Source organism: Manacus candei, unplaced genomic scaffold, assembly GCF_025592945.1.
Source record: "Manacus candei isolate 608988 ecotype Guabito, Panama unplaced genomic scaffold, ASM2559294v1 h1tg000041l, whole genome shotgun sequence".
In the NCBI taxonomy this organism is placed as follows: domain Eukaryota; kingdom Metazoa; phylum Chordata; class Aves; order Passeriformes; family Pipridae; genus Manacus; species Manacus candei.
In genome coordinates, this window is record NW_026138089.1 from 4,141,588 (window position 1) to 4,167,707 (window position 26,120).

Below are 26,120 nucleotides of genomic sequence, written 5' to 3' on the forward strand. Positions count from 1 at the left end.
AAAGTTTTTGATCTTCTCCTAAAAGTGGCAAAGAGTAGCAGCAAGTGGCCAGTACAGTGTTGCCCATAATGACACTGTTCTTGTCACCATTAGTGTTGTGGGTCCGGTGGAAAACAGGTACGTCAGAGGAGTGATGGAGAGGGAAGTTCACTCTTGTGAAGATACAATGAACAGGAGTCTGCACTTCTGCGATTGGAAACATGAGGATATGCCCCACGCACAACTTGCTGTGACAGATCTCCATCAGTAGCCTTCACTGAAGACAGCCCTCCAGCCGTATGAGCATGACTGTAATAATGTTTCAGTTCCCTCATGAGCTATAGCAACTCACTCACACACACACACACACGCTCTTCCTTTACCTTTTCTTCATCCCCATGCCCAAAAGCTCAGCAGCTGGCCACTATGGCCTTGTACACTCAGAAGCCTTCCTCCCCCCCATGACTGTCCTGCGCAGAGGAAGGCTGTGCTGAGACCCCAGGGCAGCTGCTGTGCGAGTTTGCTCCCAAGGCGGCAGCAATACAGTCACGTTGGTGTGTCATTCACCTCCCCTAGACAGTTCCTCTGAGTTGAGTTCTTCATAATTACGTCTCCATAATTATTTCCTTCCCCGGTGTGGCAGCATGGAGGCACATGCTGCCCCAAATGCCCTGGGAGGAGTTATGCGTTACCTACTGCCACTGTATGCCTGGCACTTGGGAAAAGCCCAGAATGACAGGGAGAGGGAGGGCAGGAAAAGGACCCAAAGGTGTGCTCCTTCAACACCTCCTGCTTGACAGTTGAGCCCTGGTTTTACCATGGTCAAGTGTCACAGGGGACCAAGTTACAGAGTGAATCAAACTCTATATTTAGGAAGAACAACTGGAAGCTATGACAGGAATTCCCTTTTACACTTTGCTTCTCTGCTGAGTCCCACTCCAGGCTGGAGCAGCTCTGAGTGCCGTCCAGGCTGAAAGCATCGAAGCTATTTCAGACACATTAAAAGGGTCACAGTCAATACCTCAGCTGGTGGAAGAAGGTACCTCTTTCAGCATCAAAAGAAGGTGTGCATACTCACTTGACGGTTTGGAACTTTTCTTATATAAGTAAATAAGTAAGCTAATATTGAAGGGGTCAATTAAAAACTTGGAAGACCCTTATGAAAACTCTTTTATAACTGCTGTGAGTTGACTACAATAGTTGTATGTTTCTGCTTATTTTAATGTCTCGTGCAGCGTATCAGCATATTCAGAGCAGATTGCTATTGCTTCTTAGTCTGTGGGGATCTTTAAAGATTTAAAATAGAAAGTCACTTAAATACCTAGTGACTCATAAGAAGTGTAACTGTGAATAAGATTGAATACTGTATTACATAGGTAGATGGTTATTGTTTTCTCTGTGTTTGTTAGTGAAATATTACGTGGGGGTTTGGATGGTAAGAGTAGTTTCTTTCACTGTAAGCTTAACAGGTAACTATAGCAGAGATTATTATGTATGTATTACAGAAAATGTGACCACGTCTGCCTAGAGCATGTAGTAAGTTTTTGTGTAACAGGCTGAAAACTGTGAAGTGGGGGTTTCTCTTATTTCACTGTACTCACTGGGTCTCACAGTAGTGTAGTTCCTGTCAAAGCCTTTTAATAAGATAATACACTGCAGTTCTGTGTCCAAAATACCCGTAGTGCTTGATGCCGTGCGTGCGATGGGGGGAGAGGACAGCTTCCAGCTGGGGCAGGGGGAGGGCTCTTTCTGTTGTCTGTGTGTTACTGTACATCTCTTGTGTGGATTACACAAGATGGCATTATGATATCTCATCGTATTTAAAGCAAATTGAACAAGTCAGCTTATTATCTTGCTGCAGCCCTGTCAGAAATTATTTTTAGCAGAAAGACAGAAGATAGGTCCTTTGTTTTACAAAGTCTCACTTCAAAACACTGATTTATTTCACTGTAATAGTCCTGTATTTCACAAGTAGTTCTGCTCAAGTACTTTCACTGTGAAGCAAGGGAATTTGCAAGGGAAGCCTAGCATTACCCAACTCCAGACTGAACCAACGTTGCCATTGCTTTCTAAGTTTGGCTCAGCATGCAGCCCATAAAAGGTAAAAGGTAAGGTGTGGGGAGGCCAAAAAGACACCGGGGAATAGAGGCTCCATGTGTCTGCGTTTCTCTGCCTGCTTACATGTGAAATCCGCCCGTGGAAATGAGGGTGAAGTGGGATTTTTTTTCAAGTTTGCAGAGCTGATCAGAATGCCAGGAATAACTTAATACAATCAGTGCAGCACTCTTGACTCTCTCTCTGAGACACGTGGCAAAAGAACAAAGGAATTTATAAAAATTAAATAATCATTTCTGTAACAGCTGCTGTTAAAAAACATAAGGTTTATTTTCCTGTGACTGATGGTCAGTATCACTCTGTAAGGGAACTCAGGGAAGGTAGAGAAGGGGAAAGAGCCAGAGAAGTTGATCTATTTTTACTCAGTAGTTTGCTGTTGTCCTGATTTCTCTGGTGGTAATGAGGACAGCAGGATCTGGTAGGAAAATCACCTCCTCCAAAAGCAGTCCTACACAATTGTATCATGCATCCCTCTTTAGGAACCGGTGTCTGATTGCAGTAATTTTGAACGCTGACTGCTTGTGAACCCAGAGCACCTCACTGAGGAGCACTGACACTGTGCTTGTTTTAAAGCTGAGATTCAGTGCAAATCCTTCCTGTTGATCTCTAGGTGGCCCAAGAGCTGTGTAGCAATGTTTTTTGCAATGCACAGGCATTCAAGATGAAGAAATAAATCTTAGCTTGAATTCCTTTTTGACAGTGGTTGGGAATTAGATCCACTTTGGTTTAAAATGTTTTATGTCATTTTTCTGTGCTTTTGTTTCCATTTGCCATTTTGATTAGAAAGAGGAGAGGATGATAAGAAAAATTAATTAAGCTTTCTGTATTATGAGTCCTATCTTCCCAATAAACTGGGGGATTACTCAGTGTTTCTTTTGGAATACAGTCACTGGTTAACAGAACAGTTATTTCTATGCATAGTAAAGATTTTTAAAAAGGAAGGAGAGAGAGTGTAGTAAATTCTTTTGTGTTTTTGAAATCTACTCGAATTTTGTCATGAACTTTAGTGGCCAAGATTGCATCCATAAAGTGAATTCTGAAGTTTTAAAAACTACCTCTGATTTTAAGATTGTGTACGTAAAACCACAATCTAAAACTCACTGGAAGAGTGACTAAAATAAAAACAGTGCTGTTTTTATTTTGCACAGTGGGATTTTTTTCTGATTTATTAGTTCAGTCGAAGCAATTTCAACCCAAAGCCATTTATGAAGATGACACCCTCTAACTGAACACCCTATTGGCTTGGACGGCGCTCTTTGCATCTGAGAATGTGACCAGAGGGAGACCTCTAATGGCAGGTCGTTTTTACATTTAATTCTGCTCGGCATCATACACAGATTTAAAGCTGATATGAGAATATGCAATAGCAAGTCTTCCATGCTACCCCAGTGATACAATTTAAGGCTGAGATTCCAAGTTGAAGCCAACCTATCTATAATTTTTTTTGATACTGCCTCACACGACATTTATACTCTTTGGAGTAGCCAAGTCTTTGACACTTTTAATTTCTCAGTATGTTTCTACTATCTCTCCTACATCATTTATCACTATTCTCATTACTTCTCTTCCTGTCTCAGGTTAAATATAGTATGAAAAAATGATGTAATTTGGTTGTGATCAATGAGTTTTCTGATTAATTTCTCAGCTTTTAGTATTACTATCTTACTTTGTATTATAATGCTTAAATAACCAGACTTTGATGAAGGTCTAGTCCAGTTAAAATCTTAGTTCTCAGTGAAAGAATAAAAGGCTGAGATGATGTTTCAAATATTCTGCTAATAAAAGTTATTGTTTTTTACTTCGCTGTATCTCCTTTTGTTATTGTATAGTAATAGTGTAACAGTCCATATTTCTCCACCTGCATAAAAGTGTATGGAAAAATCTGTTATTTTTTATCTTATTGCTATAGAAAATTTGTGAATCTGTAGGATCTAAAACTTTGAAGACAGGCCACTTTGTGCACTAGCAATTGTCAAAAAAAACTTTTCAGTTTGACCATCTTGATAATTTTCAGTCTACAGGCATTAAAGGATTTGAGAGTCAGAAAATGGTTATGTCTGCATTTGTAAATGTTTTCTAGCAAGTTATGCTTTATTTGAAAGAAGGCTTAAGCTGAAAGTTTTAGTAATTCCCACATACATACTGTGACAGAGATGATCATACATTGTTTATCCTCAAATGCTTCCTGTAGTTCTTACTCATTTTACAATGCTGTTAAGGTTTGAGAGATTCCTTATCTCTACTCATTATTGTTTTTAATGTGAAAGAGATACCTTCATTTGTGGCTATGAAAGATTAATTGGAGAAGCTCAGGTGTTCTGTCTCCTTCTGATATTCAGAAGGAATAACTAAGCAACTTGGAAAGTGAGATGGAAACAGGAGATGGGCAGATGAAATGGATGCCTGTCAAGAGGCAGCATGGGTTAAATTCTAGCTTATCTCCCTTAGCTATCAGAATGTCAGAGCCTGTAACACTTTCCCATTTTGCTTGCAGGGATAAGCCTCTGTCTTAAAAATGTCAAAACAACCAGCGTCACATGTCAAAGCCATTCAGGTAAGAGACAGTATTTATGTTTCTAATATAATAAAATAATAACTCAACCTCCATTGCTTTGGAAACTGCATTTTTACTCAGACAAAGCACTATAGATGTGCTAACTGGGGATTATTCTGTTAAAGTAAAAAGCTTAGTAGATATGAATACAGTGGAAAAGTGTGACCTGAAGAGTATCTTTTGATCTGAGTTCATAAAAAACTGGATCAGGTAGGTTCATTGATCACTTGTGTGCATAGTCTTTCCAATGTTAGGTTATGCCTGTTGGGGGATCAGCTAAGCAAAACACAGTGATACATGTGTGTAATTGATCAGCATTATAAGTAAAAATAATTCTTGCAGCTATTAGATTTTCCACAAAGTTAATACAATGCTGGAAAAATTATAGGCTAAGAAGATGGCATAGGTACTGTACAGTTTTTCATGTCTGCATTCCTTTAGGAAAAAACCCCACAACTTCCAATATTTGTTTAAGAAGCATTTTTTTTAAAAGCTAGAGTAAAATGAGAGAAAAGTTTATCTTTTAATTTAAAAGATTCTTGTCTACCACATGCCTCTTCAAATGGTATATGCTTATAAGGATGGAATGCTTATAAGGTTGTTCCATACTTGTAAAAGAAACAGCTGGAGAACTATCCCATCATCACAAAGTAGCATCGTGAAAAATGTATTTAGCTCAAGCTGTCAATGATTCTTGTCAAAAGGCCAAAATATTTCCTGAACTGAAGAACCTTACAGAATTTTCATGTATTTTGTAAAATGCATTTCCAATGAAATTTTACAAGTTCAGGTTCCCTTACATAAGAAACACAAAATGGAATTTCTAAAGTCTGATCTGTCCTCTATTTCCTTGAGATAATATTAATTCAATGGATTGGAGTATCAAGATTAATTATCCAGTGGCTAAGCTGCATACTGAAGTTGCAAGATACCTTAAAAATGCAGATTCTCTTTATCATCATCAACTGTACTGAAACAGACATGCAAATTACTGTACTCTAATTCAGTTGAAGTTAGCAGAATTTTGCCATTTTGTCAGAATTTTGATTTCACTCAGTTCAAATTTTCATCCCTCTTCTACCCTGACTATAGAAATGTTTGTATGATTAATGAAAAAATACAAATATTTTATAGCTCAAAAGTATTTACATTTTATGTTTAAATTCCATAGGCACATACAAACATTTTTAAGGAATGAATTTGGTTTACTTTTTTCTTAAAGAAGTAGTGCTAGATTGCTTTTTCTTTTTATGATGACTTGTAAACAATGCTTCTAACTTGTTAATTTAAAAACTGCATTAAGTTTAAATACTAAGTTCAATGTTTTAAGAAACTTTAATTTTGGCAAAGGTAATTTAAATCATGAGGAAAACTACAGCACAAACTTTAAAATATAGCTATTAAACATTGTGTCAAAGGTGGCTCCAGTAGAGACACTTGCACTTGAATCGATGCCTAATACATTTTGAGCACTGTAAGAACCATGACTCAAAATGTCACATTACTTTTATACATTGTGATTCATAGATTATGATCCTTTGTTATTGTGTGCTATTATAATAGGAATGACATGCTCTGGAGAATATAAATCATGCTTCAGTGATGGAAATATAATGGCACCTTACTAACTGAAGTATTTCATGGTACTCTGGCTTCTGTCTGACTGTACGAGATTTACACAAAAATCGTCTCTTGCCAAAAGCCACTAAATAGACGTGTGAGAGCTAAAGGCAGCAACTGGTTCCCAAGTTTGGGGCAATAATGGACCAAAGTACTATTAATTCCTGGTTACATTAATTGCTGGTCTCCCCCTCTCAGTGTGTAAAAGGCTGTGTACAGCTCTGGCTGGAAATTATTCTGTCTTCAAATACCACTCTTTGTTTTCCCCAGAAGTAAGGCTGGGGGGGTTTCCTGGTTTTTCTGGTGGTTTTGGTTTTTTTTCTTGAATTCCATTAAATTTTATCTGCAGTTCCTCTCCTCCTTTTTTATTTTTTTAATTAAAAGTATTTATACTGAAGTGTCTTTCCAGCTTATTTAATCATCCACCTGGACACTAGGAGTGGCTGTGATGCTGTGAAGAACTTATCCATTACAATCCTCAACTCATGCATGGCTGCATGAGTTGTATCCTAATCTGAATACCCTGTCTCTCTTAAACAGAAAGAAGAACAACAAAAAAAAATCTCTAAATATCAGTTCAATTGATTCAAAGCAGCAATATATGTTGTATTTCATGCTTGCAGATATTTTTCCTTTGGTCTGTTCAGAAAGGCCTCAGTAGAGGACACAAGTACACATACCTACTCATTACAAAAACTGCAATGACATCCAGAATATGGTAGGCACTTTCCAAAAAAAAGGAAGAGGCAAACCCAATAGTTTTCCTAATTAGTATGGTTAAAAATAAGAATCACACCTAGAAGGTCTATCTAAAGCAATTATAATTCAGGATTTCAGGAGTTTGGAACAGAAAATTTCCTGTTTAGCTCTTTACTGGATGAGAAGCAGGCAAAGAAGAGATTCCTGAGGTTCGTATCTCCATCCCAGATGACAGGTGACAAAAGCCTTGAAATGTGTTTTGAAAACAAAACTGCAAACTTGTGCTGATTGCAGCACAACACAGTCCTTGCAGAACTACACTGGTGTACTGAATTTGGCCCACCCATTACACCGCTGTGGGACAGGACTGGCATTGGATTAACAGGGAAATTTACAGCTTAGGACCTTGGTACCTCTGGTCAGGAAGGGCTTGGAAATAAGTCACACTTTCATTTCATACTAGAAATATTTCAGTTTATAGTATGTGTTATCAGACCCAGACAGTGTTTAATTATGTCTTAAAGGATGCTCATTTTTCCAAGTTAATACGTCATAACTGCATACATCTTGCCCAAACTCCTATTTGAGTGCTCTTATTGCAGATGAAATAGTACAAACTGCTTTTGTGTGACACAGATTACTGTGAAAGTGCTGAAGCAGACCAAAGAGTGGTTTATTTAATCTAATTAGCAGCCTGGGACTTAGTGGTTCATTTTTGTTTCCTGAACCATTTTTAGTCACAGTTGGTCTGTCAGTCACAGTAGGAAATGCAAGGGCTGTGATGTGCCGGGGGAGTCTGGCTTCTGCTTTGATTGACTCCAAGGGGAAGGAATGTCCAAGTTGAGGATGAGCTCCAAAAGGAGACAGCTCTAAAAGTTTCAACTCTGCAAACTTGTATGACCATGCAAGCTGTAAAGTGCAGAGAAGTTTCACATTCCAAAAAAAGAAGCTGCCTGGAGGTACCAGAGCTTGGCGAAGGAGATGCTTGAAATTAAAAATAGCAAAGCTGGTTTTTTCTACCTGTAAATGAAATAATAGGTTGAGAACTGTGAGGCTGAAAATGCTCTGTCCCCTGGGAAGTTACAAAGTGCAGGTGAAAGGTTTCACAATATCTAAACTGATGCTCAGTGAGAAAGCTTTATGAAACAAATACCCAGTTGTCTATAAACTATATGACCCTGTAGAGTTGGCAGCCCCACTGAAATGACAGCATCACCTTGCCTAAATACGATAATGGGAAACAGGTAAGTAGAATACAGGGAAAGGTGCTTATTTCTTGGCAAGTGGATTCTTAATTCACTTGGTATTTGATTACAGCTGTCAGAACAGTTGTTGTTACTGGAAACAGTGGGCTGCTTTCCTGTGGTTGACCAACTGGGGCATGATCTGCAAGACCATGTTTTGGGCAGAAGGATGGGATTATTTATCTTCATTTAGTGCAAATCAGTCAGATGGTGAACTACAAGAACACAGCTCACTGTTAGAAGGTTCTCCATTTCTGCTCTGTAACATTACTGATTCACCCCCTGGTTTTACCAGTGGGAGTCATGATATTTTGATGACATTTCCTAGGAGCAACTTCTCTTCTGAGATCACGAGATAAGACTAGGTATAGATTGTGCATTTAGTTGATCATGCCATTTGACTTTTAAAATAATCTGGGCTGGGTCACACCAGGAAATGGATACGTTTCAGCTGCTCTTTCCTAAGCAGTGTTTCATGCCATTCTTTTCTCAAAAATCTTTACTTTTAAGGTATCTATTTATCAGTACCAATTATGTTATAGCTACTGGCTTTCTGCTCCAGACAAAAAATCAGATTGATGCAGTTATGTGAGCATCATTCTGGAGGGAGTTTGCTAAAGCTGGGGACTAATGGTCTGCCCGGTGTTGGAGCTGGTTCAACCATTTGCAGTTCGTAGCACCCTCGGTAAATTTTGTTGGTAAAATCACATTTTAAACACTCACAGCTTAAGCTGATTCAGGGCAGGCTTTACTTCCAAATTACCTATGGTTAATTGTGGTGTAAACTGGTGTCACTGGGGAAGGGAGAATGGTCCAGTGATTTGGGTGGTATTAGGATTTGGGTGATTTGCACTTAAGTGTTGCTTTTAGCACTCGCTTTCTGTTTGACCTTGACCAAATAGAAGCAGACCCAGGTGCCTAAAGACACTTTGGTGTCTACTGCTCATTTAAAGTCCAATAAAATCAGGAAGCGTTAGTCTAAAATGCAGAATTTCAAAAGCTTTCTAGGTAGCTTTGTTTTTTCATTTTCTGCCTTTAAAATGGAGATGAAAGCACTTGTCTTTCCCACAGGAGTGGTGTGATGATGCATGCATTGAAGACATAAGTGCTCAGAAACCACAAAAGTGTCTATACACTTGTCCCAATCTTTTGGAGTTTTACCATTTACCAGCTGTATATTTATTTATCAGTCACCATTATAGGCATCTCAATTTCCTTCTCACAGGCTAATATTAACATCCCAATGGGTGCATTTCGACCTGGTGCAGGCCACCCTCATAAAAGAAAAGAACTTACACCTGAAGAAGTGGACGAAGTAAGTACGAAAGGTTTTCTGACTTGGCTTTTTGGTTGTTTTTTTTTGGTTTTGTTTTTGTTTTTTTTTCCCAGAAGAATCCCTGCCATAAAATGAAAGAAAACCTTTTAATCAATCTTATATCTCTGCATACCAATCTTAGATACCACAGCTGAACTTGGACTGATCATTCATGGAAATAAATGGCCACTTGCTAAACACTTCATATATAATAGTTCTGCTTTTGGTGCCAAGGCCCCTATAGGAATTTAAACTGTTTCAAAGGTGTGTAGCTGTGCTTCAACAGCAGGATGACATCTGTTGTCAGGAAAGAGAGCTAGGATTTCACCGGAGGTATTTGTCTAGATGAGATTTGATGGGATACAGCAGGAAAAGTTATAGCAAGGCTTTGGAAGGATATGCTACTACCTGCTGCCCCACAGTGTGATTGATTGTTACAACTTAGCAATAGTGGAACAGGTTTTCAAACATGATGCTTTTTGAAATGTTTATCAACAAGGAAAAATTGAATGTGAAGACACTTGCAAGTTAAAACAGAAATTGAGAACCCATTTATCTGCATAGTGGTGAAAATACTCCATTTTAGGCTGAATTCTGTGTTTGCATGCTTATATTTTACAGGGAGTATTTAACACCGAGTTTTGAATATAAAATCCAATTTATACATTAACTGGCATTGGTTATGATTAAACACAGATATCATATTTTTTGGATGCTATTAAAGCATTTTATTTACCATTAACTTTTTTTATAAATGCAAACTAAAACCAATAGAGGAAAAAAAGGTAATGGTAGATACTCCAAACAAGGAAAAAAATCAGTTAAATGTGGGTACTTCTGCCTTCCTGGACAGTTGGCTTAATTTGGATTTATACCCCTCATCTGAGAACTGGTCCTGCTAGGCCAGAGCTGCCGATGCTCCTCAGAGGCAAGGGCAGGAAAGGCTCTGATCAACTCCGTACATCCAGGCTGTTTCTGGCAGGACTTGGGTGGGTGGACTTGCTGCCATGCAGGGAAAGCAAAGCTATTGTGGCAGGAGGGAGCCCTGTCCTCATGCAGAGCAGAGCTGGGATGGTCAGGAGGGAGGGGAAAGCCACTGCTCCCCAGGCATTCTGTGGCACTGCTGGTGATTCAGCCCCAACCAAGAAGCAGCCAGATTAGTTTTGAACCAATCATCGGCCCCATCTGACTTGGAGCAGGCACTTCAAATGGTCAGGTTTAGTTGTGTAAGAGCAAATTCTTCCTTTTCTGTCTCAAACAGACAGATTAGGGTTTTTTTCTGAATTTCACCATATTTTGATATAAATAGTACTCTGTTTACAGAGAACTTTCCTGAAGTAATCAAACCCAAGCTGACTTAGCTCTTAAGAAGATTTAAAAGAAACAAACATACAAAATGACCTTGAACACGTATTGTGGCTTTCTCCACTTGAAAGAAATGAAAGCATATTCTCTCTGAAGTAATTAAGCTGATGAAGGAGTGCATGTTATCAAGCAGAAACTAATATAGCATGTATGAATTCTGGTAGTGTTTGGGAAATAAAATAAATGACTGATGCTGATAATTAGATTTGGTTGGGTAATTGAATGTTACTTTGCTTCTCAGGTACATGAATACTATATATGAGACAGACCTTACAGAATGAAAGTTCTTGGCACAGGTTTTATAGGCAATATTCAACCAAATCAATGGTAGTAAAGACTACAGAAACAGATCTTTTAATGGGAATAGAATAAAAATACTACTACTGGACTTGTCTTTTCAGTTTTCTCATCTTGTGAAGTTTTGCAATACAGCTCATGATTTTTCAAAGCAGTTTTAGACAAATATGTCTTTTGCTAACAGTGCATAGGATTTTTCACTATTTTTAAAGGCTTGGCAAAGTAGATGAGGGGATTATGAGTCTTACTCAAAGGGACAGTGGAGTCAGATGTGAACATGTACTTTTGAAGGTCAGTGGAGCAGGCATGTTTAACGTGGAAAGAAATGGAGGGTGGGAATTTTAGAAAATAACTTCTTCAGTCAGAGCATTCATTAACTCTCGTGTATCTGAGTCACTCTTTAAAATTCCTTCCATAGAACTGGAGACCAAAGTCTAATCTCAGCTATGCATTGCACATGGAGTGGGTGATACAGGGAGGGGTGCAGTCATAGGTAGCACACACCTGAGGTTAGAGGAGAAAGCTGACAGCAACTTATGGAGCACAAAGTCTCCGAAACACAGTCAAAGCTCGTGCCATTTGTTCTACAGGAGGAAGGGAATTGAACGTGACTAGAAATGGTATTTTTAACATAGTATCTGCTATTTATAATAAGAACTAAGGGGTTGAGGGAATGGTAGTTTCCCCTGATTATTCAGATTAGCTAGTTGTGCAAGCAAACTGTGAAAGTAAACAATACAAGCTCTTGGCAACTTTGACTACTGATACAATTTTGTGCATCCTTCCAAACAGCTCTGTATCAATTTACTTATTCTCCTGCTGTGCTTTGCTACTCTTTCAGAATGTTAGACCATTAAGCTAGATGTCAGACAGTACATGTCCTCACTGGGGCTGAATTACTGGCTGGGATTTGAAATGCACGAGAAGAAACATGTATAATGATATTAGTATTATCTTGTATTAGCTAATAGTGTATTGGCTAAAATGTGAGAAAAGACAATACAAGTTTAACAAGCCAAGCAATGTAATTGTTGCTTCACTTTTCTTATATATATAGTGATGTTAAGAAAGTTCTTGAAGATCAGATAGGAAGAAAATGTCAGTTTTCTAGAATACCTTGTTTATTTGCTATTTGATGTTGCAAAAAGTCTTCTTCCTAATTAGCCTATAGTCTATTAGTCAACAGAAAAAAAGAGGCCAATAATATTTGACAGATAACTTTGGAATTTTAAAAATTAAATTAAATATTAAGAATTGACTGCTCACAGTCAATACACATTTTCAAAAAGTGTAGCTAATAAGTCTAAATAGTGATTTAACTTGAAAAGGCCAATCCCAGTAGGACATTCATAGAGTAATCAAAAAAGAAAAAAATAATTTCATCATGAAATTATTTGCAGTAAAATATAAATTAATTTCTAAGTCTACATGATTCTCCCCATATGCCAGCTTTACAAAATATGCAACAGGCTGCAACAACCTTAACTCCGTACTGGAAAGCTACTACTTCATTTTTCCATCTAAAATAGAAATTGTCTAAAATACACGCTTTACTCACCTAGAAGCAAAAGTACAACCAAGGAAGTACCGAGGGCTAAAATACTGTGGTTCATCAGGAAATTAGCTGAGTTGCTCACTATTTTGAAAGTGCTGTTATTTAACCTTTATTTTTACAGTGTCAGCAAAATAGCCATGAGGCTATTCAAACATAATTCAAACATAAAATAACAAAAACCCTCCTGGTTTTGCAACTGAGGTTAAGAAAAATTAAACTTCAACTCATGCTGAGCTTGCATGTAGCTTTTGATGTCCATAACCTATTATCTTAGATCTTTTCCAGAGCTGCAGAAGTGCATGATGGTTTTCCTCTCCAGCTATCTGGCCACTATGAAACTCCCAAAGAAATTAGATTATAAAAACATTTCTTCTGCTTCCCCCCTCCCTAAAATATGAAGGACTTGGAATTGCCTTTAATGCTCCACTCAGTTGTTTTCCACTAATAGTCTGACACTGTAAATTCTTACCCATCTACCAAAAGATCCATGTTCCTCTACACTGAGCACCCTCTATCCTTTCTAGAATGATTTTAGACAACAACCAACTAAATAACCTATCTTTTCCTCCCCACTCCCCCTCCTTTCTCCCCTCACCAGTTTTCACTGGGATTTCCTTTAGTATAAAAATATCCTTTCCTGGTTTCTCAAATAACTGATCTATGCTCATGCTCAAGAGATTGCTATTGCAGCAGTGAAGTCACTGGTATCCTTTTGTGCAGAGTGTTCCTGCTTCGACAGAGGAGGAGAAAGACAAGAAACATCTCCCAGGAGCTAGGAAACTTCCAGGTCCTGCTGTCAACTTGTCAGAGATTCAGAACATAAAGAGTGAGCTGAAGTATGTTCCCAAAGCTGAGCAGTAGCTGGAACAAGCAGGTGAGTGAAAGAGGGTTCTTTACATGGCTTTAGGAGAAGCGAGCTGATCCAGAAACCTCTTACGTAGAAAGATGGCTTTCCAATTACTTCAGTGGACCTGTAGTCACACCTCGTATTTCAATGACAAAATAGAAGAAGCCATAATCCTTGATATTCTTTGTTATTTTAAACATAGATCATATTGGAGACTATATCCAATGATCTATGTCACCTATCAACTGGCCTAACAAATAGTTTATTTAGCATATTAGGAATATTGAAGACAGCTGAAAAAATAGCATCTTGCTTCAGAAGCACAAGTTCCAGTTTTGCAAAATATATGACTTATATTTGTACAGTCTAACTACAAATAGATCTTTTACAATGCAAATAAATTTATTGCAGTGATGGACAAGTAGGTCAGCATTTTCAACCTCCTTTGGAATATTAGTTATTTGATATTCATTTATTTATATTATTCAAAATTGACATGCTAATGGCTCCATGTATTTGATCATACAAACATACCACTGTTTGTGGCACCTGAGGACTCGCTATATAGGTATATCAGGCTTGGAAATATGAGATTGGACCTTGGGGACATCTGTGCTCTTCTGAAGTAGCAGATGAACTCCAGGTAGGGATCCCCAGGCACTGCAGACAGCACCAGATACCTATGGATTGAGCCACTGATCTACAACTAGAACCACAGCTCATACTTATTTTGCTCAGTGTCTGGATGGAGTTCAGGGATGAGTGATCTCTCTCAGGTGTAAGTGCTGGGACCAGGACCCTTCAGTGTCTTCTTCAGTGGGCACAGACAGTGGGATAAAGTGCACCCTCAGCAAATTTGCAGGTGACACCAAGTGGAGCAGTGCAGTTGACACACGTGAAGGATAGAATGGCACATGGGGGGGCTGGTCAAGCTCAAGAAGTGGGCCCATGACACCTCATGAAGTTCAACAAGGCCAAGTGCAAGGTCCTGTACGTGGGTCAAAGCAACTGCCTGGAATCAATGTAGGCTGAGCACGGAACGGATTAAGAGCAGCCCTGAGGAGAAGGACTTGGGGTGTTGGATGAGAAGTTGGATATGACCTGGCAATGTGCACTTGAAGCCCAGAAAACCAACCATGTCCTGGGCTGCATCCATAGCAGTGTGGCAAGAATCTCAAGGAAGGGGATTCTCTGCTCTGGAGAGACCCCACCTGGAGTACTGCATCCAGCTCTGGGGCCTCTGCCATAGGAAGGAGTTAACCTCGTTGGATTGAGTCCAGAGGAGGGCTGCAAAGTCAATCAGAGGGATGAGTATCTCTCCAATGAAAACAGGTTGAGAGTTGGGTTGTTCAACCTGGAGAACAGAAGGCTCTGGGGAGACCTCACTGTGGCCTTTCAGTACTGAAAGGGGGCTTATAAAAAAGATGGGGACAGAGTTTTTAGTAGACCCTATTGTGATACGACAAAGGGTAATGGTTTTAAACTTAAGGGCATTAGAGTCAGACTAGATATAAGGATAACTTAGATGTAAAAAACTAGATGTTTATTACAATGAGAGTGGTGGAACACTGGACCAGGTTGCCCAGAGAGGTGGCGGATGCACCATCCCTGGAAACATTCAAGGTCAGGCTGAACAAGGCTCTGAGCAACCTGGTCTAGTGGAAGACATCCCTGCTCATTGCTGGGGGGTTGGACTAGATGATCTTCAGAGGTCTCTTCCAGCCCAAACCATTCTATAATTCTGTGATTATTTTATTTAAAAGGAAATATTCAGCACTTCAACACCGATTTCAGAATAATTTCCATTTGATTTCAAACAAGGTCCATAAGTGTCTGTTCTACATTCTGAGCCTGATAGAAATTAATAATTTCTGTCTATGAAATTATCTTTGATTTTCCTTGAAAAGCTTGAGTCAGTAAAGATGCATCAGGCAGTTACAAAGAATACTCAGATGTACAAAGAAGTTTCAATACAAAAAATCTCACCCTGGCTACAGTAAGAAAAAGAGAATTGCATCACATAGTAGTCACCTGAATTGCCAGTTTTGCATATTGACTAATAAATCCTTTCTATTGTGAAGAGAGGCAGAGGAGCTAAGCTGAGTAGAAGAACGTCATCTCCAATTTGCTGCGTGGAAACATAAATGAAGAACAGAGGAAAACAGAAAGCAGTGCAAAAGGGTTCTGGGAATGCAGAAGTGCTAAGGATCAGGAATCTTAAAAGAAATGGCATATAATCTGAGTGAATTGCTCGAATGTGCAGTGCATCATTAACTTATATTTTATGCACAGCATAAATACGCCATTTGGAAACAAGAGTGCCTAGCTGTTTCTTGCTTTTACCCTGCTGTGTCATAATGTTCCTGTTATTTTAAAGAAACAATGGAGTCTTCCTCTTCAGAAAATTTGGTAAAAGAAAAATTAATATTTTGTAAAATATAACATTGTAGTCACTGCACTAAAGCACTGCCCAGAGAAATATGAATTTTTAATGTGAGACTTTAAAGAGGTTTTTTCTGTAACAGATATTTGAACATAAATTTAACCCCATGTTTATTCTCAGATGATTGCTATTTTCAACATTTAAAACAGTTTTTTAGCAATTAGCTTACTGAGAATCCAGCAAACATTTGGGGCATGCACAGAGGTTCACTCTAAGGAGAAGATTTCTACAGGAAGGTCAGCAAACCAAAGGGCATCTTGAAAGAGGAGAGGTTATTATGATGTCATTTCTGTCTCCATCCTTCTTTTGATGTACTGTGTATCAGGTTTGGACAGTGATACAGATTTCTAGATTTTGGGTAGTGCAGTCACAGATCACATGTGAAAACTTATTTTCTTAAAGAGTTGCAGACACAGTAGTCACTGGAGCCTGGAAGTTTGGATTTGGATGCTGTGCAGAACTAAGCAGGTGAATGAGTTCTACATGAAACTGAAATGTAAATCAATCATGGGCCGCATTCAGCAGCCTTGAATGGTACTAAATCTAAGGATCATCCCCTACAAGGATATTCATCAGTTCAGGTGTTTTAGTCATGACCTTGCATAAAATGTGATAAAGTCAGTGCATTGTTTTATGACTGAACATGTCAATCCAGTGAAAATTATCTTTATTTGCAAGAAATCCACACTCACATCTGCCTGATGCTTTGCTCCAAGGAAAGGTTACAGATTATCCTTTGAATGTGATGCTCTCTAAAGAATAGTAAACAGACTGATCAATAGAATATGACTGTACAGAGTGTGTACTGATCAATGAGAGTGTTCTTTGGTTTTCACAGTTTGGAAATTAAGTCTCTCTCACATCAGTAGTATAATCTCAGATATTCACTATTGAGGGATTTCCCTTTGGTATTATTTTTATATTTCTTATGGTACTCCATAGGTTATAACTACTTGAAATGGTTAGAATAACTCCAAATACTCTGGATAATTTCCGTTATTCTATTATCCTATAATGTGATACCATAAAAAAATACCAAAAGTATACATTAACATTCAAAAATGCCAAAGCTTTTACAATTACAGCAGTTACTTCCAACTTTACCTCCTAGTATTGTCATATATCATGGGATAGTTTCAGTAAATTGCAAGTCAAATTGCAAGATGATTAATTTTTTAAAATTTTGATCCATACATTCTTGCTCAGTTTAACAGAGTGCAAAACCAGCAGCAAAAATAAGAAACCTACAAAGCAGTAGGTTGGTTCATTATTTACAAACCCATTCCTACATGATTCACACTTTAGAGTAACTTCTGTTAAGTATCTTTGGTATTGCTCTTCACCAAATTAGGGAGCATGAATAGACTTACTAAGATCATAGTTGTAAGTCTAACAGTTTGTGGGAGGGATATAATTAGTGAGATGTCAGGAAACTGGATCCCTTGAAGGTCATCGAGTGCTCCTCACTTAAGATATTCCTGTAGTCATCCCCTGATGCTGGTCTGTCATCTATAATTAACTAATTAGCATACTCTGCTTTGTCATAAAGATTTTTTTCTTCCACAGACCTGTAGCTGATGTGTTAGATTGAGCTAGTTTTAATATACAACCTGAGTTGTGATTCACTTCCCTTTTCTCCAACTACAGGTTTTTTTTTGCTGCTCCCTTCACACCTGCTCATTTCTACATGCACAGGGGTGAAGCATATGCAAAATAAAATAGTAACAAAATATCGCATGCTAAAAATATATGTCCTATTGAATAAGTAATGGTAGGAAGCATTTAATTTGTGAGAAATGGAGCCTGCTATGGCTGAGATTTTTTACTGTTTATTGTGATATCTCATGTGATAACTAGTATGGTAACTGTACTTGAAAATGGGCCTAAGCACAAACTGACATTTCACCTGAGAATATATATAAATTCAGCCAGTTACTTCTGCAACTCATGTTCATTCCTCATTCTGTAACCCTTCACATTTTGTGTCCTGAGGTGTGGGGGGCTGTGGAATAAGACTTTTTACTGTGCACCCTGAAGGGCCACAGAGTCCTTCAGAGAATGCTGGACTTTGGTCTCAGAGGACCTAAACCTTCAGCTAAAGTAGTCTGGTCTTTTCCTCCTGAGTGAGACTTTTGTACTTACTGGAGGACCTTCTTGAAAGGCAAAAAGGGAAATTTACTACCTTGAAGTTACAAAACAGTCTGTCATGGACATGTGGGCAGCACTGTGTTTTGGTTGTGTTTTGAGAAAGGGATTGTCAGGATCCCTATCACAACATTGATGAGATGATTTCCCACATGCAGCTGGTACTTGTAGATAAACTGTTGTTTTTACCTGGAAGTCTACTGAGGAAGGGTGGTTTGATTGCAGAAGTAGTTCTATTGTCAAGTACAGAAGCAAGGGAGTTGTATTTTGAGGGCTGAAGACTATACATCCAGCAAAAGCCTCCCAGAACAGCTTAGGCTTTGTATTTCTTGCAGCATTACCTCCTCTATAACATATTGGGAATTCTGCCTGGCACAAAATGAGAAAACTTATCAGTAGAGCAGCCTCTGAGATTGGTGTCACTTGGTGAAGAAAATGAGTCCCTTAGGGAATAAAGCCCTTATATCCATACACACAAAGTGTTCCTTGGTGGTGTTGTTAATTACTTACAAAAAAATTTGTCAATAACCCTGGGCTAAAAATGTGCATTATAGCTTTGTCTCCTAAGTACTGAGGATTCTAATTACAGTTTCATGCTATATACTGCTCTGAAGCCACATCTCAGTTAACAGTTATTTACCTTTCCCAGTGTCACTCTCTGACACACAGTTTAGTGATTGCCTCTTATTCCTGTGCTCATATGGACCTGAAGGATACAGTTAAACTTCTGTACAGTTATGAGCAAGGGTATTGCCTTTTTCTCCAGAAACACAACAGTGTTTGGCTGGTAGAGGAACTCTGACATGCTGTGAGCTCTTGTAAGAGCCTCAGAGTTTTAGGAAAATGTGTTCATTTGATTAAGTCTAAGCCAGACATTGTGTGAAAGGAGGGAATCCAGAGGATGCCAAGGTAGGTCAGGAGCAAACATCTCCTTAGCTGGACTGGGAACTGTGGAGTAAAGAAAGAGGCTGTGTTGCAAGAATTTCTACAGGACCCTTCTGCCAAAGTCAAAGGTTCCTTGAGGAGATCTCATCAGTGTATAAAGTACCTAAAGGCAGAGTGCAAAGAGAGCAGAACCAGGCTCTGTTCAGTGGTGCCCAGTGACGGGACATCCCTGGACCTACTCACTGTGTGGTCTTTGTTAATTTATAAGTACCTCTTGTCTTTTTCTATCCATGGTTTCCTACTATCCTGCTGACTTTGGTTCAGAACTCCCAGATTAGCAGCACTTGGTGATTTCATGGCCAGCCATCAATTTTGTCAGATCACTTCTGTTTGTAAAAATCTCCTAAGAAACTAGGTAGTTGTGGTTATATAGGATTTTTTTAACAGCATGTTTAAGATTGTTTGGTTTTCCTTCCAGGTTTTTTGCATCTACTTATGACATGCTTTCAGACTTTAAAACAGAAGAGATAGAAATTTCTTTTCAAGGAGAAAATTGGAATCTCCAAGACGTAATTTAGGAATTTAATTCAGAGGATCCTTTGGAATTCTGTTATCTCCTTGAGCAAAAATAGTTATTCATGTTCTGTTTCCCAGAGTTTCTGTGTTCAGAAGAAAAAATTTACTTGTGATGGTTTAACCCCAGCCAGCCACCAAGTACCACATAGGTACTCGTTCATTCCCCCACCCGTGTGGGGGGAAGAGAATCAAAAGTGAGAAAACTTGTGGGTTGAGATAAGGACAGAATAATAGGGAAAGCAAAAGTCATGCACATAAGCAAAAAACCCCATAGAATGAAATAATGGTGGCTGGGAAAGACAAACGCCATCACTCCAAATATCCCCCCACTTCCTTCTTCTTCCCCTCACTTTATATACTGAGCTGATGTCACATGGTCTGGAATATCCCTTTGGTCAGTTGGGGTCAGCAGTCCTGGCTGTGTCAGCTCCCAATTTCCCATTCATCTCCAACTTCCTTGCCAGAGTGGCAGTAAGAAAAGCAAAAAAGGCCTTGGCTCTGTTTAAGCACTGCTCAGCAATAGCAAAACCATCTCTATCTTATCAACACAGTTTTCAGCAGAAATCCAAAATTTAGTCCCATACCAGCCACTGTGAAGAAAATTAACTCCACACCAGCCAAAACCAGCACAATTGTCTCTAACGTGGCCTGCATCTGTCCATTGTGAGCTGGGAGTCTCTACCATTGACACAATGCTATGTTAGCCCCCAGCACATCATTCCTCAGGCCTTTGCAAGTCAAGGAGAGATTTCATTTTCATTCTCTTGTTGAATGGTGGAAATGACAAAGAAAACAGACCAGAGAGAGTCTGCTTTTTAGATGCCTAAGAAAGTTTAAGTGTATGTGTTTGGAGATGGATTTTGCTAAGGAAAGAAGAGGATGTACTCTTAAGAACAACAAATGCTTCTACATAAACTAGTTAGGAAAAGTTTTTGCTTTGTGGTTTTGAAAACTGACTAATAACTTCAAAACAAACACTGAAAAATCAAAGCAAACTACAAGAACAGATGCTTGTATTTTTTCAAAATATTTCTAAACTGTATCTTCAAGCAGAAGTTTTTAATTAATGGAGGAGACAAGCACAAAGTATTAACTCAAAGAAGTCTACTAATTTTTAGGACATGAGCATGTTACTTACTGCTCTACCCTCACCATATGCAAGAGAGTTTTCAGATATGTGGAGATGAACAGGCCTGTACACACAGACAGGAGAAATATCTTCACTGAGCCTCTCCCTTTGAAACATTAACACACTTACAGTAACAAAATACTTCCCATGCTTGCAATGTGGTCCCACAAACCTCTGCTCCCTTCTCAAGTGAGAACCGTTTCTGGAAGAAACTTCCAAGATTCTTATTTGAAAGCTGGGAATTATCATTAAAAAAAAAAAATCACTACTATTTAGTAACTGCTTCCCTGTGATCATTCTGTTGATTACATGGTCCTGAACTTTTGTTGTCAGGCCCTTTTATACAATAACCCCTATGTTCCCATCAGTGCTGTTCATCACAGATTTTTGTAAAAACTAAACTTTTCAGTCAATTCCCTCAGTTTCTGGGGTTACATCCCTCAAAAGAAACTCAGAAAGGCAAGTGGCCTCCTGAAGATACCAGGTGTGGAGGGATCAGTGAAGTGTGAAGATGGAATACAGTCAGCAGGCCTATTCTTGCTTGTCTCTGCTAGATGCGTTAGGAGTTAGTGTGAATGAACTTCAGCATCAAACTACAAGTACCACTGGAATGTGCTCCTCTTGGAATTCTCAGAACAGGATATCAGGAATCCCTAAAATTTCAGTTATTTGCTGTGTGAACAGCAAATAACAGCAGGTCCAGGTATTTAGAGAAGATCCTGTGGCTTAAGGGACATTTACCCTGAAGCACATGCATATAAACCCATGCAGAACTAATTGTAACCAGGGAACTGTCAGCATTAGGAAATGTTTGGAGAGCAGGAACGAGATCATACTCACTGTAAAGAGTTATGACTGGGATGAGAGTGATGCTGTTTCTGTGTTCCTGGGAATTCTCCCGCCAGTGTTAGGTATGCCTGGAACATTGTAATGACAGGCATCATCAGAAACCCAAAATAATAAGCAATTGCAATCATTCTAACCTTACACAGTTCAAAATGTGTTCAGCACAAAGGTTTTCAAGTGCCTACATCAGAGTGAAAAGGCTAACTGCTTTTGCATACATAAAGTGTGACTTCCCACGTTAGTAACAGCTCAGATAGTTTTATCAAATCTACATAAATTGTAGCCAATTAAGCTGACAGTATGATCCGAAATATCACAGCTCTGATGTGATAATCAAACAAATTTTCTTCTAAATTTAGTGCCTCATCATTTTGTTTTATACTTTTTATTCATTTCATTTGATAGAAGACTACCTAATTATGTTTTCACAGCCTTGTGCTCAAGAACCACATAAATTTCTGTACCTCTGTACTATGCCATCTCTTGCAGAGCTGGCTAATGTGGCACAAGCCTTGTGACTCCTGTCTGGGAGCAGGCCATCTACAAGTGTCATGAGCCCTGCTTTGTACTTAGGATTACACCTGCTTCAGCCATCAAATTGCTCCCTGTGTGCCTTGTTTTGAAAAAGTCACTCTTTTAGTGCCAAAGCTACCTCTATTTCCCACTTTTTTGCAAATTTCTTCTGAGAATAGTATAATATAATGGTAGATCTCACCATATGTAGGTAGAACTTTGTATGTAGGTGAGCTCACCATGGTAGTGATCCTGATGTCAATCACCCCATTGACAACACTACTGAGGAAATATTATGCTGCAGATGTTATTGGTTTTTGCTGTCCCTATCTGCTGCTGTTTTAACATCCTAATCCCCCTTTGATTTGCCACAGCAGTCTCAAATACACTGTATTTCCATGTACTAAGAGAACAAAGGATACAGCATAAACGAGCATTTCCTGCAGGAATATGTATTAGTTTTACTCTCAGTGTTGCTCATAATTTGTTTTTCAAATTTTATTTGCTGCAAGTTGGAGCTACTTGAAAGGAAACTCAGCTGAACTAACCTTTATTTGAACTTGGGAACAAGTACAGTGCCTGGTTTTCTCTCCTGCAATTTAGTGGTATGGCTGTATTTGTTTCTGACCACAAATGACTGAGATCCATGTACAGACATGGATTCAATAAAAGCAGAATAAAACCCTCAGTACTGGTGTTCAAAACTTACTCCCCCACTTTGGTAAAATTGATGTAATATTGCTTTTAATTTAATAATTCGGTTATTCAACTGATAAAAAAAATAAATCGAGTCCTTCAGCTTTTACCTCTCCTGGGTCTTTGTTCGTGTTTGTTGCCTTGGAGCGAACCTTGTCTTAAAATTGCTGTTACTCCCACACGGCCTTACAGAGCCTTTCAGGGCACAGAAATGTAATCTCAGAGCAAATAATAGCTGTGGCTGTCAATGCACTTAGGGGAAAAGAGGGCGATGGCTGTACTTGCCCTGCTTCCAAGCAAATGAACCCCGGGAGAAGCAGCCTGACCGGTCAGTGCCCGCTGCCCTGGCAGTGCATTTTAACAGCAGTGGTAGCAGAAACACTGCTGTGTGCAAAGGGAGAGAGCAGGGACTGGCAAAATTGCTTTTACTGAGGAAACATCAAAGAACAAAAAGCTTCCCCCAAAGCCAAACTGCTCCTTTACTGAGGGAGGGATGATGACAATAACTAGATGGTGCTATTTCAAAGCTTTCGAAGGTTCTGCCTTTATAGATGAAACCAACACAAAGTATGTACTGAAATGGAAGAAAATGCATATCCAAAGACTTGAAACCAAATATTTGAGCTGAAATAGGCAGAATACAGAGAAAAGCAAACCTCCAGTTTTTATGTGTTTGCAAATCATGCTTTTCTTGAGTGTAGTATCCTTCCCAAAGATTGTTAAAGGCAAGGATAGAGTATGTTCTCTGTTAATGAAGGATCTCAAACATTTTACTTTTTCATTTCACGATTTCTTTGGTTTTGTGGGTTTGTCTGAAAATAGTTGAATTGATCTGTCTCTTTAGGCTTTGAATGGAGGCATTTCTTTTGGGAAAAAAATGTAATCTTTCTCCCTTTTAGTTCTCAAAACAAGAAGAGGTCTCTGTGAAAACAAGAGGCATATTTTCAGTTTTTCAGTACATTTTGCTAAAGGGCAAGTGAGCTCAGATGGGTATATCATGCATGTACCTTTTTTTTGGTTTAAGCCCTTCACTAAAAAAAATAACAAATCAGGCAATGATGTAGTATTGCATCCCTTTCTGCTTTTTATATGCTTTTAAAGTTTTTATTCTGGCACAGCATAGATTTGCTATCATATATTTGAACAATTACTTCTGGGGCAGGTCAGTTCTACAGCTAAGCATTTTCTGTCCAGTTACTACAATTTAACACATAAGTAGACAATACCTGAGCCACTGCTGAGCATGTGCATGCTTCAAAGTCTATGACTAATCATGGAAACCTCAGTGAAGATGTTCCTATTCTGCTTCACAGGTGTAGAGAACAAGAGACCAAACCTGGCTGAACATCACAGCTCAGTTGACAAGCAGTAGCTTGCTGGGTCGTGTCCAAGTGTGAAGTTATTTGCAGTTTGGTTGAAATTAAAGAAAACTGTTTCTCTAAGGCAGGATGACAAATAGAGCAATCAGCTCCAACTTCTTCAATGCCTTACTTTAATAGACACCTTAGAGGTGAGTGGAGACTGGCTGTCAGAGATGCTTGTGCTGACCTGAGGCTAAAAGACTCATTTTTAGAGCTAGAGGCTGACCATCCTTCAGCAAAGTAAACGCTTTGGTACCCCACCTGCAGTGAGTTTTGGCATCTAACCATTTTCATCAAGGCAAGCCCATGGTATGACGGTTATGTGCAATAGCATTAGAGTACCTTGACCCAATGGAGCATTCCTTCACATCCCTCAGCAGTGTCTGGAATTTTATTAACAGCACAGGGATTAGATACATGTTGGAGGGAATAATGCAGGCAGCTTCAGGTAGCTGTTATGGCACTGCTGTGTTCTCGCCTGCATCAGAGAAGCACTGCATCTCTGTGTCTCCCAGTGCTTCTCTTTACCATGGAGGTGTCCTCTTGCATGATGTACCAGTGGGTACAACTGCCTGGGCTCTACCTTCTGCCAAACACCTACTGGCTGTTTGGCTTCACCATTAAAGAGGGGAGTTGAAGTGCCTCAAACCTTGAGGGCGGGCAGACAGGAGTGGAGAATAGATGGCCCACAGCCTATGGCACTACCTTCTGCTTTGATTGCTGTGTCCCAAGGGCTGGATGAAGGCCAGCATTGTCTTCCCCTTCCAGGGTGCTCTTGGTTTCTCCCAAGAGAAAATTGGTTGTAAAGAGACATACAAAGTTACAGAGAGAGGAAAATGGAGATAGGGAGAGCCCTGTCTCACCTGTAGTCCTCTGAGTCTCTGATCAGATGAGTCCCTTCAGAAACCTTCTGCCTTGCAGAAACTCATACTTCTGCCATCTTAGGAAGATGGTGCTGCATATGCTGTTAAGAACCTTTGAGCCACTTCTGCAGGCAGCATGGTGAAACTTGTGTGGAGAGCTGTTTAGATACAGCTAACAAAACCAAATTGAAAACAATTAGATTTTCTTCCCTGGGGCTTTGTCAATGTCCTAAGTAAAGCCAGGAGACATTTCCCCTCATACTGGATTTACAGTGTGAACTGTCTCCTCCAGATTCACTCCTAGGTTTTTTAAAAAACAAGTAAAAAAATTTGCAAACATGCAAGAGAAGGAATGTGCTGGTGGCCCCTCCCTTCTGCCTTGGCTCTGTGATTATCACACATACCCAGCCAGGAAGCATGAATAAAGCTGGTCAGGTCCTTCTTTGCCTGAAAAGGATTAAAACCCACAATTCTTGCTTCCCTGGAGGCTGCAGACTACCTTGGCAGGGGGGCCCTTTGTAGACTTTGAGCTAAAGCTCAGCTGCTGTGCAGAAATGAATTAAAATTATTCTGTAGACAAGTGAACCTGATGGCAATTTAGCACTGTAGAGCTCAGCTGGCAATAAGGAAACTTGCTTCCGTGTGCTTTATACTGTGGATTGTGGTGTACCATGTCTAAAGGCTAATTTGTGTAGCAACAGTTTTCTCAAGCTGTGCTTTGAAAGAAACCAGGATGGCTTTTGCTGTGTTCTTGTACAAAGTCTGATGCAATTAGGTAGGTGCTGCCGAGAAAGGTCTCTGCGGAAACCTACCAAGTTTCTGGGTGCTGCTCAGGGTTACATGCCTTCCTGGTATTCAGGTGAGCAGGGTTATCTAAACTCGGGTATTTGCAGATGAGCATGGGCACAGTTTGAGGTTATGGTGAAACTGGACCATGGTTTTGAGGATCACAGTTTTGGACTTAAGCACTTGCGTCCCATTTGCACCTTAGGCATCTAAATTGCTGGGACTCTGTCCCTGGTACTGAGCATAACCCCAATGCCACTCGGTGCCAACTATGCTCCTAAATCACT

The 26,120-nt window shown here is 39.3% G+C and overlaps 1 protein-coding gene across 2 annotated transcripts in view; it reads left to right on the forward strand.

The window, feature by feature from the left end:
* The first annotated feature begins 911 nt into the window (after window positions 1-911).
* SMPX (small muscle protein X-linked) overlaps window positions 912-26,120 on the forward strand; it is a 41,246-nt gene continuing 16,037 nt past the window's right edge. Inside the window, exons 1-5 of one of the 2 annotated variants that reach the window (XM_051794901.1) lie at window positions 912-1,043; window positions 3,267-3,392; window positions 4,589-4,648; window positions 9,437-9,526; window positions 13,464-13,617. In XM_051794901.1, coding sequence (XP_051650861.1) covers window positions 4,610-4,648; window positions 9,437-9,526; window positions 13,464-13,604 — 270 coding nt within the window. In that variant the 5' untranslated portion in view covers window positions 912-1,043; window positions 3,267-3,392; window positions 4,589-4,609 and the 3' untranslated portion in view covers window positions 13,605-13,617. The remainder of the gene's footprint in view (window positions 1,044-3,266; window positions 3,393-4,588; window positions 4,649-9,436; window positions 9,527-13,463; window positions 13,618-26,120) is intronic. The other variant, XM_051794900.1, reaches the window with a different exon arrangement.